Below are 18,278 nucleotides of genomic sequence, written 5' to 3'. Positions count from 1 at the left end.
TCATTGATGTACCCTTCCAGGTCATTGATGAACCCTTCCAGGTCATTGATGTACCCTTCCAGGTCATTGATGTACCCTTCCAGGTCATTGATGTACCCTTCCAGGTCATTGATGAACCCTTCCAGGTCATTGATGTACCCTTCCAGGTCATTGATGAACCCTTCCAGGTCATTGATGTACCCTTCCAGGTCATTGATGTACCCTTCCAGGTCATTGATGTACCCTTCCAGGTCATTGATGAACCCTTCCAGGTCATTGATGTACCCTTCCAGGTCATTGATGAACCCTTCCAGGTCATTGATGTACCCTTCCATGTCATTGATGAACCCTTCCAGGTCATTGATGTACCCTTCCAGGTCATTGATGTACCCTTCCAGGTCATTGATGAACCCTTCCAGGTAATTGATGAACCCTTCCAGGTCATTGATGTACCCTTCCAGGTCATTGATGTACCCTTCCAGGTCATTGATGTACCCTTCCAGGTCATTGATGAACCCTTCCAGGTCATTGATGTACCCTTCCAGGTCATTGATGAACCCTTCCAGGTCATTGATGTACCCTTCCAGGTCATTGATGAACCCTTCCAGGTCATTGATGTACCCTTCCAGGTCATTGATGAACCCTTCCAGGTCATTGATGAACCCTTCCAGGTCATTGATGTACCCTTCCATGTCATTGATGAACCCTTCCAGGTCATTGATGTACCCTTCCAGGTCATTGATGTACCCTTCCAGGTCATTGATGAACCCTTCCAGGTAATTGATGTACCCTTCCAGGTCATTGATGAACCCTTCCAGGTCATTGATGTACCCTTCCAGGTCATTGATGTACCCTTCCAGGTCATTGATGTACCCTTCCAGGTCATTGATGAACCCTTCCAGGTCATTGATGTACCCTTCCAGGTCATTGATGAACCCTTCCAGGTCATTGATGTACCCTTCCAGGTCATTGATGAACCCTTCCAGGTCATTGATGTACCCTTCCAGGTCATTGATGTACCCTTCCAGGTCATTGATGTACCCTTCCAGGTCATTGATGTGCCCTTCCAGGTCATTGATGTACCCTTCCAGGTCATTGATGAACCCTTCCAGGTCATTGATGTACCCTTCCAGGTCATTGATGTACCCTTCCAGGTCATTGATGAACCCTTCCAGGTAATTGATGTACCCTTCCAGGTCATTGATGAACCCTTCCAGGTCATTGATGTACCCTTCCAGGTCATTGATGTACCCTTCCAGGTCATTGATGTACCCTTCCAGGTCATTGATGAACCCTTCCAGGTCATTGATGTACCCTTCCAGGTCATTGATGAACCCTTCCAGGTCATTGATGTACCCTTCCAGGTCATTGATGAACCCTTCCAGGTCATTGATGTACCCTTCCAGGTCATTGATGAACCCTTCCAGGTCATTGATGAACCCTTCCAGGTCATTGATGTACCCTTCCAGGTCATTGATGTACCCTTCCAGGTCATTGATGTACCCTTCCAGGTCATTGATGAACCCTTCCAGGTCATTGATGTACCCTTCCAGGTCATTGATGAACCCTTCCAGGTCATTGATGAACCCTTCCAGGTCATTGATGTACCCTTCCAGGTCATTGATGTACCCTTCCAGGTCATTACCTTCCAGGTCATTGATGTACCCTTCCAGGTCATTGATGTACCCTTCCAGGTCATTGATGTACCCTTCCAGGTCATTACCTTCCAGGTCATTGATGTACCCTTCCAGGTCATTGATGAACCCTTCCAGGTCATTGATGTACCCTTCCAAGTCATTGATGTACCCTTCCAGGTCATTGATGTACCCTTCCAGGTCATTACCTTCCAGGTCATTGATGTACCCTTCCAGGTCATTGATGAACCCTTCCAGGTCATTGATGAACCCTTCCAGGTCATTGATGAACCCTTCCAGGTCATTGATGAACCCTTCCAGGTCATTGATGTACCCTTCCAGGTCATTGATGTACCCTTCCAGGTCATTGATGTACCCTTCCAGGTCATTGATGAACCCTTCCAGGTCATTGATGTACCCTTCCAGGTCATTGATGTACCCTTCCAGGTCATTGATGAACCCTTCCAGGTCATTGATGTACCCTTCCAGGTCATTGATGTACCCTTCCAGGTCATTGATGTACCCTTCCAGGTCATTGATGTACCCTTCCAGGTCATTGATGTACCCTTCCAGGTCATTGATGAACCCTTCCAGGTCATTGATGTACCCTTCCAGGTCATTGATGTACCCTTCCAGGTCATTGATGTACCCTTCCAGGTCATTGATGAACCCTTCCAGGTCATTGATGAACCCTTCCAGGTCATTGATGTACCCTTCCAGGTCATTGATGTACCCTTCCAGGTCATTGATGAACCCTTCCAGGTAATTGATGAACCCTTCCAGGTCATTGATGAACCCTTCCAGGTCATTGATGTACCCTTCCAGGTCATTGATGTACCCTTCCAGGTCATTGATGTACCCTTCCAGGTCATTGATGTACCCTTCCAGGTCATTGATGTACCCTTCCAGGTCATTGATGTACCCTTCCAGGTCATTGATGAACCCTTCCAGGTCATTGATGTACCCTTCCAGGTCATTGATGAACCCTTCCAGGTCATTGATGTACCCTTCCAGGTCATTGATGAACCCTTCCAGGTCATTGATGTACCCTTCCAGGTCATTGATGAACCCTTCCAGGTCATTGATGTACCCTTCCAGGTCATTGATGAACCCTTCCAGGTCATTGATGTACCCTTCCAGGTCATTGATGTACCCTTCCAGGTCATTACCTTCCAGGTCATTGATGTACCCTTCCAGGTCATTGATGAACCCTTCCAGGTCATTGATGTACCCTTCCAGGTCATTGATGTACCCTTCCAGGTCATTGATGTACCCTTCCAGGTCATTGATGAACCCTTCCAGGTCATTGATGTACCCTTCCAGGTCATTGATGAACCCTTCCAGGTCATTGATGTACCCTTCCAGGTCATTGATGTACCCTTCCAGGTCATTGATGTACCCTTCCAGGTCATTGATGAACCCTTCCAGGTCATTGATGTACCCTTCCAGGTCATTGATGAACCCTTCCAGGTCATTGATGTACCCTTCCATGTCATTGATGAACCCTTCCAGGTCATTGATGTACCCTTCCAGGTCATTGATGTACCCTTCCAGGTCATTGATGAACCCTTCCAGGTAATTGATGAACCCTTCCAGGTCATTGATGTACCCTTCCAGGTCATTGATGTACCCTTCCAGGTCATTGATGTACCCTTCCAGGTCATTGATGAACCCTTCCAGGTCATTGATGTACCCTTCCAGGTCATTGATGAACCCTTCCAGGTCATTGATGTACCCTTCCAGGTCATTGATGAACCCTTCCAGGTCATTGATGTACCCTTCCAGGTCATTGATGAACCCTTCCAGGTCATTGATGAACCCTTCCAGGTCATTGATGTACCCTTCCATGTCATTGATGAACCCTTCCAGGTCATTGATGTACCCTTCCAGGTCATTGATGTACCCTTCCAGGTCATTGATGAACCCTTCCAGGTAATTGATGTACCCTTCCAGGTCATTGATGTACCCTTCCAGGTCATTGATGTACCCTTCCAGGTCATTGATGTACCCTTCCAGGTCATTGATGTACCCTTCCAGGTCATTGATGAACCCTTCCAGGTCATTGATGTACCCTTCCAGGTCATTGATGAACCCTTCCAGGTCATTGATGTACCCTTCCAGGTCATTGATGTACCCTTCCAGGTCATTGATGTACCCTTCCAGGTCATTGATGTGCCCTTCCAGGTCATTGATGTACCCTTCCAGGTCATTGATGAACCCTTCCAGGTCATTGATGTACCCTTCCAGGTCATTGATGTACCCTTCCAGGTCATTGATGAACCCTTCCAGGTAATTGATGTACCCTTCCAGGTCATTGATGAACCCTTCCAGGTCATTGATGTACCCTTCCAGGTCATTGATGTACCCTTCCAGGTCATTGATGTACCCTTCCAGGTCATTGATGAACCCTTCCAGGTCATTGATGTACCCTTCCAGGTCATTGATGAACCCTTCCAGGTCATTGATGTACCCTTCCAGGTCATTGATGAACCCTTCCAGGTCATTGATGTACCCTTCCAGGTCATTGATGAACCCTTCCAGGTCATTGATGTACCCTTCCAGGTCATTGATGAACCCTTCCAGGTCATTGATGAACCCTTCCAGGTCATTGATGTACCCTTCCAGGTCATTGATGTACCCTTCCAGGTCATTGATGTACCCTTCCAGGTCATTGATGAACCCTTCCAGGTCATTGATGTACCCTTCCAGGTCATTGATGGACCCTTCCAGGTCATTGATGAACCCTTCCAAGTCATTTATGTACCCTTCCAGGTCATTGATGTACCCTTCCAGGTCATTACCTTCCAGGTCATTGATGTACCCTTCCAGGTCATTGATGTACCCTTCCAGGTCATTGATGTACCCTTCCAGGTCATTACCTTCCAGGTCATTGATGTACCCTTCCAGGTCATTGATGAACCCTTCCAGGTCATTGATGTACCCTTCCAAGTCATTGATGTACCCTTCCAGGTCATTGATGTACCCTTCCAGGTCATTACCTTCCAGGTCATTGATGTACCCTTCCAGGTCATTGATGAACCCTTCCAGGTCATTGATGAACCCTTCCAGGTCATTGATGAACCCTTCCAGGTCATTGATGAACCCTTCCAGGTCATTGATGTACCCTTCCAGGTCATTGATGTACCCTTCCAGGTCATTGATGTACCCTTCCAGGTCATTGATGAACCCTTCAGGTCATTGATGTACCCTTCCAGGTCATTGATGTACCCTTCCAGGTCATTGATGAACCCTTCCAGGTCATTGATGTACCCTTCCAGGTCATTGATGTACCCTTCCAGGTCATTGATGTACCCTTCCAGGTCATTGATGTACCCTTCCAGGTCATTGATGTACCCTTCCAGGTCATTGATGAACCCTTCCAGGTCATTGATGTACCCTTCCAGGTCATTGATGTACCCTTCCAGGTCATTGATGTACCCTTCCAGGTCATTGATGAACCCTTCCAGGTCATTGATGAACCCTTCCAGGTCATTGATGTACCCTTCCAGGTCATTGATGTACCCTTCCAGGTCATTGATGAACCCTTCCAGGTAATTGATGAACCCTTCCAGGTCATTGATGAACCCTTCCAGGTCATTGATGTACCCTTCCAGGTCATTGATGTACCCTTCCAGGTCATTGATGTACCCTTCCAGGTCATTGATGAACCCTTCCAGGTCATTGATGTACCCTTCCAGGTCATTGATGTACCCTTCCAGGTCATTGATGTACCCTTCCAGGTCATTGATGTACCCTTCCAGGTCATTGATGAACCCTTCCAGGTCATTGATGTACCCTTCCAGGTCATTGATGAACCCTTCCAGGTCATTGATGTACCCTTCCAGGTCATTGATGAACCCTTCCAGGTCATTGATGTACCCTTCCAGGTCATTACCTTCCAGGTCATTGATGTACCCTTCCAGGTCATTGATGTACCCTTCCAGGTCATTGATGAACCCTTCCAGGTCATTGATGAACCCTTCCAGGTCATTGATGAACCCTTCCAGGTCATTGATGTACCCTTCCAGGTCATTGATGTACCCTTCCAGGTCATTGATGTACCCTTCCAGGTCATTACCCTTCCAGGTCATTGATGTACCCTTCCAGGTCATTGATGTACCCTTCCAGGTCATTGATGTACCCTTCCAGGTCATTGATGTACCCTTCCAGGTCATTGATGAACCCTTCCAGGTCATTGATGTACCCTTCCAGGTCATTACCCTTCCAGGTCATTGATGTACCCTTCCAGGTCATTGATGTACCCTTCCAGGTCATTGATGAACCCTTCCAGGTCATTACCCTTCCAGGTCATTGATGTACCCTTCCAGGTCATTGATGAACCCTTCCAGGTCATTGATGTACCCTTCCAGGTCATTGATGTACCCTTCCAGGTCATTGGTCCAGTCAGACGCTTCAGGAGTCCAGCTTTAAATCTAAACCTTTTTTACCTGGGCTGCACCGCATCCGCCCGATGTCGCACTGCCCATCTGCGGTGAAAGGTGACACAGCCAGAGCGGTTTGTCAGACCATGAGACATCCCATCTGCGGTGAAAGGTGACACAGCCAGAGCGGTTTGTCAGACTATGAGACAGCCCATCTGTGGTGAAAGGTGACACAGCCAGAGCGGTTTGTCAGACCATGAGACATCCCATCTGCGGTGAAAGGTGACACAGCCAGAGCGGTTTGTCAGACTATGAGACAGCCCATCTGTGGTGAAAGGTGACACAGCCAGAGCGGTTTGTCAGACCATGAGACATCCCATCTACGGTGAAAGGTGACACAGCCAGAGCGGTTTGTCAGAACATGAGACATGAGAAAAAAATTCTGTAGCTCCAGAACAGTTTGGCCTAAAAACTAAAGTGTTGATCCAATGTTCCATGAGCTGAAAGAAAATCACAGCAATGTGCCATACGCACAAAACGCTTATTTCTCTCACATGTGTTTACATCCCTGTTAGTGACTTCATTGAAATGGATTGAATAGAGCCTTATGAACACACTATTTCTTACACTTACGCTCCTTGACCTTGTTTTGTATCATTTGTGGAATATAGTTGACTATTTTGGGCATCTTAATGGCGTTTTTAATAACCTCATATTTTAACGGTTGGCCGTTTCATAGGCTACATCAATGTACTAGTGTGGTGACTGGACATGATATTACAGGGATTCAATATAATTAATGTAATGTAACTGTGTGGGAGCAGTCATTTATGGACTAGCATCTAAATGAGTGGCAGGACTTCCAGTATCAAACCCTCCTGTAGAGGGAAGTATGCAGGACAGAAAAAAACTAAACATGATATTTTTAGATAAAAATATTTTATTGACTCCACACTAAGAATAAGAAAGCAATAAAAACACATCATCTAGCTCAGTGGTTCCCAAACTTGTTTTAGTCCTCTACCCCTTCAAACATTCTTTCCTCCAGCTGTACCCCTTCAAACATTCAACCTCCAGCTGTACCCCCTCTAGCACCAGGGTCAGCGCACTCTCAAATGTTGTTTTTTGCCATCATTGTAAGCCTGCCACACACACACTATACAATACATTTATTAAACATAAGAATGAGTGAGAGTTTTTGTCACAACCCGGCTCGTGGGAAGTGACAAAGAGCTGTTATAGGACCAGGGCACAAATAATCATATAATAATAACCAATAATTTTGCTCTTTATTTAACTAACTTACAAATAAAACCTTATTTGTTCACAAAAATTGTGAATAACTCACCACAAGTTAATGAGAAGGGTGTGCTTGAAAGGATGCGCATACCTCTGCAATGTTGAGTTGTATTGGAGAGAGTCTGTCTTAAATCATTTTCCACACAGTCTGTGCCTGTATTTAGTTTTCATGCTAGTGAGGGCCGAGAATCCACTCTCCATAGGTATGTGGTTGCAAAGGGCATCAGAGTCTTAACAGCGCGATTTGCCAATGCAGGATACTCTGAGTGTAGCCCAATCCAGAAATCTGGAAGTGGCTTCTGATGAAATTCTGTTTTCATAGAACCGCTTGTTGCAATTTCGATGAGGCTCTCTTGTTCAGATATCGGTAAGTGGACTGGAGGCAGGGCAGGAAAGGGATAACGAATCCAGTTTGTGTCTTCCATTTTGGGGATGTACTGTACCTGCGTAACTGTGCACCCAACTCACTCAGCTGCTTCGATAAATCACATTGACATTGTCCGTAAGCTTCAGTTCATTTGCACAGAAGAAAATCATACAATAATGGAAATAGAAGAGCTCTAACTTCTTAATCATAGCCTCAATTGTATCCCGCACATTGAATATAGTCTGTATGTTATAAAAGTGTTACATGGTCGCTACCCATATCATTGCATAGTGCAGAAAATACACGAGAGTTCATGGGCCTTGCTTTAACAAAGTTAACCATTTTCACTGTCGTGTCCAAAATGTCTATCAAGCGGTCAGGCATTCCCTTGGCAGCAAGAGCCTCTCGGTGGATGCTGCAGTGTACCCAAGAGCCTCTCGGTGGATGCTGCAGTGTACCCAAGAGCCTCTTGGTGGATGCTGCAGTGTACCCAAGAGCCTCTCGGTGGATGCTGCTCTTGGTGGATGCTGCAGTGTACCCAAGAGCCTCTTGGTGGATGCTGCAGTGTACCCAAGAGCCTCTCGGTGGATGCTGCAGTGTACCCAAGAGCCTCTTGGTGGATGCTGCAGTGTACCCAAGAGCCTCTCGGTGGATGCTGCAGTGTACCCAAGAGCCTCTGGTGGATGCTGCAGTGTACCCAAGAGCCTCTCGGTGGATGCTGCAGTGTACCCAAGAGCCTCTCGGTGGATGCTGCAGTGTGGACCCAAGAGCCTCTCGGTGGATGCTGCAGTGTACCCAAGAGCCTCTCGGTGGATGCTGCAGTGTGGACCCAAGAGCCTCTCGGTGGATGCTGCAGTGTACCCAAGAGCCTCTTGGTGGATGCTGCAGTGTACCCAAGAGCCTCTCGGTGGATGCTGCAGTGTAGCCTCTTGGTGGAAGAGCCTCTCGGTGGATGCTGCAGTGTACCCAAGAGCCTCTCGGTGGATGCTGCAGTGTACCCAAGAGCCTCTCGGTGGATGCTGCAGTGTACCCAAGAGCCTCTCGGTGGATGCTGCAGTGTACCCAAGTGGTGTCAGGAGCAACTGCTTGCACGTGCGTTACCACTCCACTATGTCTCCCTGTCATGACTTTTGCACCATCAGTACAGATGCCAACATGAGCAGCAGAATTCCCACGAGAGAGTAACGGTTAATGTGATTCGATGTTAATTATTTGACTAGGCTACCTGTATTTGACATTGTGTTGTTATTTCGCTGAACACTAGATGGTTTAATTTGATTTTTGGCAGTGAAACGAGGCTACTTAGGCGAGGAGAAAAAAACTCACCCAAATGTATCGCCCCATTGGAAAATAGAAATGGACTGTTTGAAAATGTGGGGGAAAAAAGTGAATCACATTTTTATTTGGCGTACAATGAGTACCCCAGTTAGGGATTAGCTGATCTAAATGATAAGGGCCTGTCTCTTTGACTTGTAGGTGTCATGTCCCCTGGATTACAGCACAATACAACATCCACATTCTGAAAGCATCCTTGTGTTTTTGGCTTAAGTGCAGGACATGTTAAGTTCTTGTCAGTGGCATGTCTACTGCAGAAGTCCCTGTATGTGTTTGCTGGTTCCTTTTCAGTCGGTTCACTTGGTACAACACAGCTATGGGGAGTTTGCACACTAGATCCTTCTACTGAAAAACATGAGAATCACACCTGACAAGGTGAATGAACACCATGCCTCACCAGAAGCCCCGCCTCCACAGGTGAAGAACATTAGAATCACACCTGACAAGGTGAATGAACACCATGCCTCACCAGAAGCCCTGCCTCCACAGGTGAAGAACATTAGAATCACGCCTGACAAGGCCAATGAACACCATGCCTCACCAGAAGCCCCGCCTCCACAGGTGAAGAACATTAGAATCACGCCTGACAAGGCCAATGAACACCATGCCTCACCAGAAGCCCCGCCTCCACAGGTGAAGAACATTAGAATCACGCCTGACAAGGCCAATGAACACCATGCCTCACCAGAAGCCCCGCCTTCCACAGGTGAAGAACATTAGAATCACGCCTGACAAGGCCAATGAACACCATGCCTCACCAGAAGCCCCGCCTCCACAGGTGAAGAACATTAGAATCACGCCTGACCAGGCCAATGAACACCATGCCTCACCAGAAGCCCCGCCTTCCACAGGTGAAAAACATTAGAATCACGCCTGACAAGGCCAATGAACACCATGCCTCACCAGAAGCCCCGCCTTCCACAGGTGAAGAACATTAGAATCACGCCTGACAAGGCCAATGAACACCATGCCTCACCAGAAGCCCCGCCTTCCACAGGTGAAGAACATTAGAATCACGCCTGACAAGGCCAATGAACACCATGCCTCACCAGAAGCCCCGCCTTCCACAGGTGAAGAACATTAGAATCACGCCTGACCAGGCCAATGAACACCATGCCTCTTCCACAGGTGAAGAACATTAGAATCACGCCTGACAAGGCCAATGAACACCATGCCAGGTGAAGAACATTAGAATCACGCCTGACAAGGCCAATGAACACCATGCCTCACCAGAAGCCCCGCCTTCCACAGGTGAAGAACATTAGAATCACGCCTGACAAGGCCAATGAACACCATGCCTCACCAGAAGCCCCGCCTTCCACAGGTGAAGAACATTAGAATCACGCCTGACAAGGCCAATGAACACCATGCCTCACCAGAAGCCCCGCCTTCCACAGGTGAAGAACATTAGAATCACGCCTGACAAGGCCAATGAACACCATGCCTCACCAGAAGCCCCGCCTCCACAGGTGAAAAACCAGAGGAACGGTCTTCACCTCCAGCTGAACAGAAAAATTCACACATGTCTTTCGTGCCAGATGCCTACAATCTCTCTTTCTCTCCCGAGGAGAGGCTTCCTTAGAAGGCTTTGTGGGACTGAATTTGTCTTTCCTCTCCTGGGTGCCTATAATTCGGCGGAGTCTGAGTTGCAGTATACAGGGTTGATCTGGACTCACTTTCGAATGATACTGTTGTGTCTATGGTCTGTTCTAGGGGGGGGGTTCTTAAAAGAAGATTGAGGGTTTGTTTTCCGGGCAGCCACACGTCCTACGGAATCCCTTGCTTCTAGTGAACCGCTAATTTATTTATGTCTCAGAGCGGCTGCTACTGGTGCTATCCACAGTCCTGCTACTGGTGCTATCCACAGTCCTGCTACTGGTGCTATCCACAGTCCTGCAACTGGTGCTATCCACAGTCCTGCTACTGGTGCTATCCACAGTCCTGCTACTGGTGCTATCCACAGTCCTGCTACTGGTGCTATCCACAGTCCTGCTACTGGTGCTATCCACAGTACTGCTACTGGTGCTATCCACAGTACTGCTACTGGTGCTATCCACAGTCCTGCTACTGGTGCTATCCACAGTCCTGTACTGGTGCTCCACAGCTACTGGTGCTATCCACAGTCCTACTATTGGTGCTATCCACAGTCCTGCTACTGGTGCTATCCACAGTCCTGCTACTGGTGCTATATGCTACTGGTGCTATCCACAGTCCTGCTACTGGTGCTATCCACAGTCCTGCTACTGGTGCTATCCACAGTCCTGCTACTGGTGCTATCCACAGTCCTGCTACTGGTGCTATCCACAGTCCTGCTACTGGTGCTATCCACAGTACTGCTACTGGTGCTATCCACAGTCCTGCTACTGGTGCTATCCACAGTCCTGCTACTGGTGCTATCCACAGTCCTGCTACTGGTGCTATCCACAGTACTGCTACTGGTGCTATCCACAGCTATCCACAGTCCTGCTACTGGTGCTATCCACAGTCCTGCTACTGGTGCTATCCACAGTCCTGCTACTGGTGCTATCCACAGTCCTGCTACTGGTGCTATCCACAGTCCTGCTACTGGTGCTATCCACAGTCCTGCTACTGGTGCTATCCACAGTCCTGCTACTGGTGCTATCCACAGTCCTGCTACTGGTGCTATCCACAGTCCTGCTACTGGTGCTATCCACAGTCCTGCTACTGGTGCTATCCACAGTACTGCTACTGGTGCTATCCACAGTCCTGCTACTGGTGCTATCCACAGTCCTGCTACTGGTGCTATCCACAGTCCTGCTACTGGTGCTATCAGCAGTCCTGCAACTGGTGCTATCCACAGTCCTGCACCGCACTGGTGCTATCCACAGTCCTGCTACTGGTGCTATCCACAGTCCTGCTACTGGTGTGCTATCCACAGTCCACTGGTGTCCACAGTCCTGCTACTGGTGCTATCAGCAGCTATCCACAGTCCTGCTACTGGTGCTATCCACAGTCCTGCTACTGGTGCTATCCACAGTCCTGCTACTGGTGCTATCCACAGTCCTGCAACTGGTGCTATCCACAGTACTGCTACTGGTGCTATCCACAGTCCTGCTACTGGTGCTATCCACAGTACTGCTACTGGTGCTATCCACAGTCCTGCTACTGGTGCTATCCACAGTCCTGCTACTGGTGCTATCCACAGTCCTGCTACTGGTGTTATCCACAGTACTGCTACTGGTGCTATCCACAGTACTGCTACTGGTGCTATCCACAGTACTGCTACTGGTGCTATCCACAGTCCTGCTACTGGTGCTATCCACAGTCCTGCTACTGGTGCTATCCACAGTCCTGCTACTGGTGCTATCCACAGTCCTGCTACTGGTGCTATCCACAGTCCTGCTACTGGTGCTATCCACAGTACTGCTACTGGTGCTATCCACAGTCCTGCTACTGGTGCTATCCACAGTACTGCTACTGGTGCTGCTACTGGTGCTATCCACAGTCCTGCTACTGGTTATCCACAGTCCTGACTGGTGCTATCCACAGTCCTGCTACTGGTGCTATCCACAGTCCTGCTACTGGTGCTATCCACAGTCCTGCACCGCCTGGTGCTATCCACAGTCCTGCTACTGGTGCTATCCACAGTCCTGCTACTGGTGCTATCCACAGTCCTGCTACTGGTGCTATCCACAGTCCTGCTACTGGTGCTATCCACAGTCCTGCTACTTGTGCTATCCACAGTACTGCTACTGGTGCTATCCACAGTCCTGTGGTGCTATCCACAGTACTGCTACTGGTGCTATCCACAGTACTGCTACTGGTGCTATCCACAGTACTGCTACTGGTGCTATCCACCCTGCTACTGGTGCTATCCACAGTCCTGGTGCTATCCAGCTACTGCTCCACACTGGTGCTATCCACAGTACTGCTACTGGTGCTATCCACAGTCCTGCTACTGGTGCTATCCACAGTCCTGCTACTGGTGCTATCCACAGTACTGCTACTGGTTTCCACAGTACTGCTACTGGTGCTATCCACAGTCCTGCTACTGGGCTATCCACAGTACTGCTACTGGTGCTATCCACAGTCCTGCTACTGGTGTTATCCACAGTACTGCTACTGGTGATCCACAGTACTGCTACTGGTGCTATCCACAGGGAACTCCCACAGTACTGCTACTGGTGCTATCCACAGTACTGCTACTGGTGCTATCCACAGTACTGCTACTGGTGCTATCAGCAGTCCTGCTACTGGTGCTATCCACAGTACTGCTACTGGTGCTATCCACAGTACTGCTACTGGTGCTATCCACAGTACTGCTACTGGTGCTATCCACAGTCCTGCTACTGGAAGGACTATCCACAGTCCTGCTACTGGTGCTATCCACACCAGCTACTGGTCTTCCACAGTCCTGCTACTGGTGCTATCACAGTTGCTACTGGTGCTATCACAGTCCTGCTACTGGTGCTATCCACAGTCCTGCTACTGGTGTCCACAGTACTGCTACTGGTGTGCTACTGGTGTATCCACAGTACTGCTACTGGTGCTATCCACAGTCCTGCTACTGGTGTTATCCATAGTACTGCTACTGGTGCTATCCACAGTACTGCTACTGGTGCTATCCACAGTACTGGTACTGGTGCTATCCACAGTCCTGCTACTGGTGCTATCAGCAGTCCTGCACCGCTACTGGTGCTATCCACAGTCCTGCTACTGGTGCTATCCACAGTCCTGCTACTGGTGCTATCCACAGTCCTGCTACTGGTGCTATCCACAGTCCTGCTACTGGTGCTATCCACAGTCCTGCTACTGGTGCTATCCACAGTCCTGCTACTGGTGCTATCCACAGTCCTGCACCGCTACTGGTGTTATCCACAGTCCTGCACCGCTACTGGTGTTATCCACAGTCCTGCTACTGGTGCTATCCACAGTCCTGCTACTGGTGCTATCAGCAGTCCTGCACCGCTTGCCTCTTTTTCCAGACTCTTTCGATGAGCTTAAGACAACCTGTGCCCAGCCACAGTCTGACAAGCTGATGTTGCATGGATAATTCCCACTTCACGGATATGGAGGGGCAGGGATTTTCCACATGCTTCCGGTGGGTGAGAAGCTAGCTGGCTACCTAGACCCGTTGGCTAACAAAGGGATGACTAACTCCAACATGTCGCTCCCTAATAAGCACTGTCATTTTTTTTAGGACGCAGCTGGACAAGGTGTACTGGGCCCAGGGGGTGGCGTACTGATCAGTAGAGGACGGGAACTCCCCATAGCTGTGTTGTACCTGGTTTCCCTCTCTCAGGGAACAGAAGATACAGTAATGAGTATATGTTCTGCTGAGTCCAGGTGGTACTTGGAAAGAAGGCAGGAAGGACATCAATGCAGCAGCTGAAACCAGTTTCTTAAAACTCGTGTGTTATTGTGTGTGTTCCTCTGTGTGGTGTGTGTGTTATTGTGTGTGTTCCTCTGTGTGGTGCGTGTGTTATTGTGTGTGTTCCTCTGTGTGGTGTGTGTGTAATTGTGTGTGTTCCTCTGTGTGGTGTGTGTGTGTGGTGTGTGTGTTGTTTGTGTGTGTTCCTCTGTGTGGTGTGTGTGTGTTATTGTGTGTGTTCCTCTGTGTGTGTGTGTTATTGTGTGTGTTCCTCTGTGTGTGTGTGTGTGTAATTGTGTGTGTTCCTCTGTGTGGTGTGTGTGTTATTGTGTGTGTTCCTCTGTGTGGTGTGTGTGTTATTGTGTGTGTTCCTCTGTGTGGTGTGTGTGTTATTGTGTGTGTTCCTCTGTGTGTGTGTGTGTGTAATTGTGTGTGTTCTCTCTGTGTGGTGTGTGTGTTCCTCTGTGTGGTGTGTGTGTGTAATTGTGTGTGTTCCTCTGTGTGGTGTGTGTGTTATTGTGTGTGTTCCTCTGTGTGGTGTGTGTGTTATTGTGTGTGTTCCTCTGTGTGGTGTTCCTCTGTGTGGTGTGTGTGTAATTGTGTGTGTTCCTCTGTGTGGTGCGTGTGTGTGGTGTGTGTGTTCCTCTGTGTGGTGCGTGTGTGTAATTGTGTGTGTTCCTCTGTGTGGTGTGTGTGTTATTGTGTGTGTTCCTCTGTGTGGTGTGTGTGTTATTGTGTGTGTTCCTCTGTGTGGTGTGTGTGTGTAATTGTGTGTGTTCCTCTGTGTGGTGTGTGTGTTATTGTGTGTGTTCCTCTGTGTGGTGTGTGTGTTATTGTGTGTGTTCCTCTGTGTGGTGTGTGTGTAATTGTGTGTGTTCCTCTGTGTGGTGTGTGTGTTCCTCTGTGTGGTGCGTGTGTGTAATTGTGTGTGTTCCTCTGTGTGGTGTGTGTGTTATTGTGTGTGTTCCTCTGTGTGGTGTGTGTGTAATTGTGTGTGTTCCTCTGTGTGGTGTGTGTGTTATTGTGTGTGTTCCTCTGTGTGGTGTGTGTGTTATTGTGTGTGGTGTGTGTGTTCCTCTGTGTGGTGTGTGTGTTATTGTGTGTGTTCCTCTGTGTGGTGTGTGTGTTATTGTGTGTGGTGTGTGTAATTGTGTGTGTTCCTCTGTGTGGTGTGTGTGTTCCTCTGTGTGGTGTGTGTGTTATTGTGTGTGTTCCTCTGTGTGGTGTGTGTGTTCCTCTGTGTGGTGTGTGTGTTATTGTGTGTGTTCCTCTGTGTGGTGTGTGTGTAATTGTGTGTGTTCCTCTGTGTGGTGTGTGTGTAATTGTGTGTGTTCCTCTGTGTGGTGTGTGTGTTCCTCTGTGTGGTGTGTGTGTTATTGTGTGTGTTCCTCTGTGTGGTGTGTGTGTTCCTCTGTGTGTGTGTTATTGTGTGTGTTCCTCTGTGTGGTGTGTGTGTTATTGTGTGTGTTCCTCTGTGTGGTGTGTGTGTTATTGTGTGTGTTCCTCTGTGTGGTGTGTGTGTTCCTCTGTGTGGTGTGTGTGTAATTGTGTGTGTTCCTCTGTGTGGTGTGTGGTGTAAGTCTCTCTCAGCCTCCCCAGAAGCTCCTGCAGCTCCTCCATGTTGTGATTCTTGTCCTCCAGCAGCTCATAACGCAGACTGGAGATATCCTGCTTAATCTCTTTCAGCTCACCTACACACACACAGACCACACAGTTCGCGTTGAGTAAAGTTTCAAAACTACTCTGCATTTCTTATGACTGAAGTGTGTGTGTGTGTCAGTCACCTTCGTTGATCTCGTCATTTTCTTTGTCCGTCTGGGCTTTGATGATGTAACGTTTTATAAGGCGCTTCATGATCTTCTGCAACATACACACACACAAACTGAACAGATAAACATACAAAATATACATTCATTATTGTAACCTGTAAGTGAGTGAGTGGCGATTCCTCAGAGGAGGAAGGGGAGGACCATCCTCTTCACTGATTTTCATAAAAATGTAAATAGTGAAACATATATATATAATATACTAAATACTGCATATTCACGTCACCAAATAATTGATTAAAACACACTGTTTTGCAAAGAAGGTCTACAGTAGCCTCAACAGCACTCTGTCGGGTAGCACCATGGTGTAGCCAGAGGACAGCTAGCTTCCATCCTCCTCTGGGTACATTGACTACAATACAAAACCTAGGAGGCTCATTGTTATCACCCCCCTTCCATAATTATGACAACTTCCGGAAGACGTCCTCTAACTTGTCAGAGCTTTTGCAGCATGAACTGACATGTTGTCCACCCAATCAAAGGATCAGAGAAGGAATCTCGTACTGAAAGCACAAGCTACAGATAACTAGCACTGCAGTGCATAAAATGTGGTGAGTAGTTGACTCAAAGCGAGAGAATGGAAATAGTTTTACAGTTTTGAACAAATATATTTCTTTCAAAATTATTGAGAGGCAAGAGAAAGGGAGAGAGAGAGCTAGCTATATTTCGTAGTTTTTTTTTCTCACTTTTACTTAGTTAGCTACTTTATCTAGCTAGCTTGTTTAGCCTAATCAAAAACCCAGCTCAAAACAGAGAGGAATGTTACGTTAGCTAACTGGCTATGTCTATCCAACACTGGAACTCTTAAGTCAAGGTAAGCTTTTGGTTGTATTCATTTATTGCCACCAGGGCACTCCGGTGTAACTGCTAAAATGCTTGCTGACTGTACTGCATGATTTTAGCAAGTTTACTGGTGCATTAGTTATGTTAGCTATGTTGACTATGATGTTAGATAATATGGTGACACAATGTAGGCTGTGTGTGGCATTTAGAGGGTATGATATGAAGCTTTGGCTTGGAAAGGTTTTTTCACCTGGTCAAATACAGCTGATGTGTTGTGCACTGAAGTCCTACAAGCGAAGGGAAAAGGTGAGAGGACGAGAGCAAGTAGATCAGAGAAGGATTTACAACGTGAAAAGTGATAATGCTGTTTGTATGTGGCTGCTACAAAATGAACTGTGTTTGTGTGTGATTAGGGGTGTATTCATTCTGTATATTCTGTTGAAAAATGTTTCTTAAATGTTTCTTCTTTCTTAAACGGAATGAAACGGGGATAAACATAGCTGAATTGGTCCAATAGAAACTCTCGTTTGCAACTGTTGTACTAATGCTAGCATCTTAGATGGGGCGGCAGGTAGCCTAGTGGTTAGAGAGTTGGGCCAGTAACTGAAAGGTGGCTAGATTGAATTCCCGAGCTGTCGTTCTGCCCCTGAACAAGGCAGTTAACCCACTGTTCCTAGGCCAGTTAACCCACTGTTCCTAGGCCAGTTAACCCACTGTTCCTAGGCCAGTTAACCCACTGTTACTAGGCCGTCATTGTAAAAAAGAATTTGTTCTTAACTGACTTGCCTAGTTAAATAAAGGTTAAATAAATTAAAAGATCAGCTAGATGCAGACAAGATGATATTGAATATGTTACTGTCTGTGACCTTGATTGTTAAGAATTCTCTTGACCTGTGAACCTACATTGTAAACTTTCATTCATAGGTTAGGTTCTATCAACGTCATGATAGGTTTAGGGAAAATTACAGTATCATGTAGTAGCCTAAACCTATCGTTGTTACATTGAGCTTTGTCCATGGAATATGAATGACAGTCATCCAATATGCTGTAATATAAATAAGGCCATGCTCATTAAAATAATAAAATAATCCTGGTGTATGTTACCTGGTATCTGGTGGGTCTCGGAGAGTTGCTGTATCCTGAAGCTTTACTGTCTCCCAGCTGGAACACACAGAGACACAGTAGTAAATACTTATTACGATTGCTATATTAATACTGTTTACATACCTATATAAATACGGATTACCGTTAACATCTTACAGTAAGTTTTATAATTACGTTATTAATGGTTATTTAATCATTTGTAAATGCATTATAAACCAGTGAAAAACAGTTTTTTAA

The 18,278-nt window shown here is 47.3% G+C and overlaps 1 protein-coding gene and 1 long non-coding RNA gene across 2 annotated transcripts in view; one reads left to right on the top strand and one right to left on the bottom strand.

Moving 5' to 3' along the window:
* The first annotated feature begins 9,322 nt into the window (after positions 1-9,322).
* LOC127933009 (uncharacterized) lies at positions 9,323-10,323 on the top strand. Its single transcript, XR_008146746.1, has 4 exons — positions 9,323-9,443; positions 9,660-9,774; positions 9,921-10,066; positions 10,175-10,323. It is a non-coding gene; the product is annotated as an uncharacterized LOC127933009 (long non-coding RNA).
* A 5,144-nt stretch (positions 10,324-15,467) lies between these two features.
* Positions 15,468-18,278, bottom strand: part of LOC118379925 (short transient receptor potential channel 6-like) — an 86,090-nt gene continuing 83,279 nt past the window's right edge. The window contains exons 15-17 of the mRNA XM_052529167.1: positions 18,042-18,098; positions 16,113-16,188; positions 15,468-16,019 (exon numbers count right to left, since the gene is read on the bottom strand). Of these exons, the coding sequence (XP_052385127.1) occupies positions 15,817-16,019; positions 16,113-16,188; positions 18,042-18,098 (336 nt within the window). The 3' untranslated portion in view covers positions 15,468-15,816. The remainder of the gene's footprint in view (positions 16,020-16,112; positions 16,189-18,041; positions 18,099-18,278) is intronic.

This window comes from Oncorhynchus keta, chromosome 11, assembly GCF_023373465.1.
Source record: "Oncorhynchus keta strain PuntledgeMale-10-30-2019 chromosome 11, Oket_V2, whole genome shotgun sequence".
Taxonomy (NCBI): domain Eukaryota; kingdom Metazoa; phylum Chordata; class Actinopteri; order Salmoniformes; family Salmonidae; genus Oncorhynchus; species Oncorhynchus keta.
The sequence above is the reverse complement of the archived record's forward strand: the minus strand, read 5'-3'. Positions and strand labels throughout refer to the sequence as shown.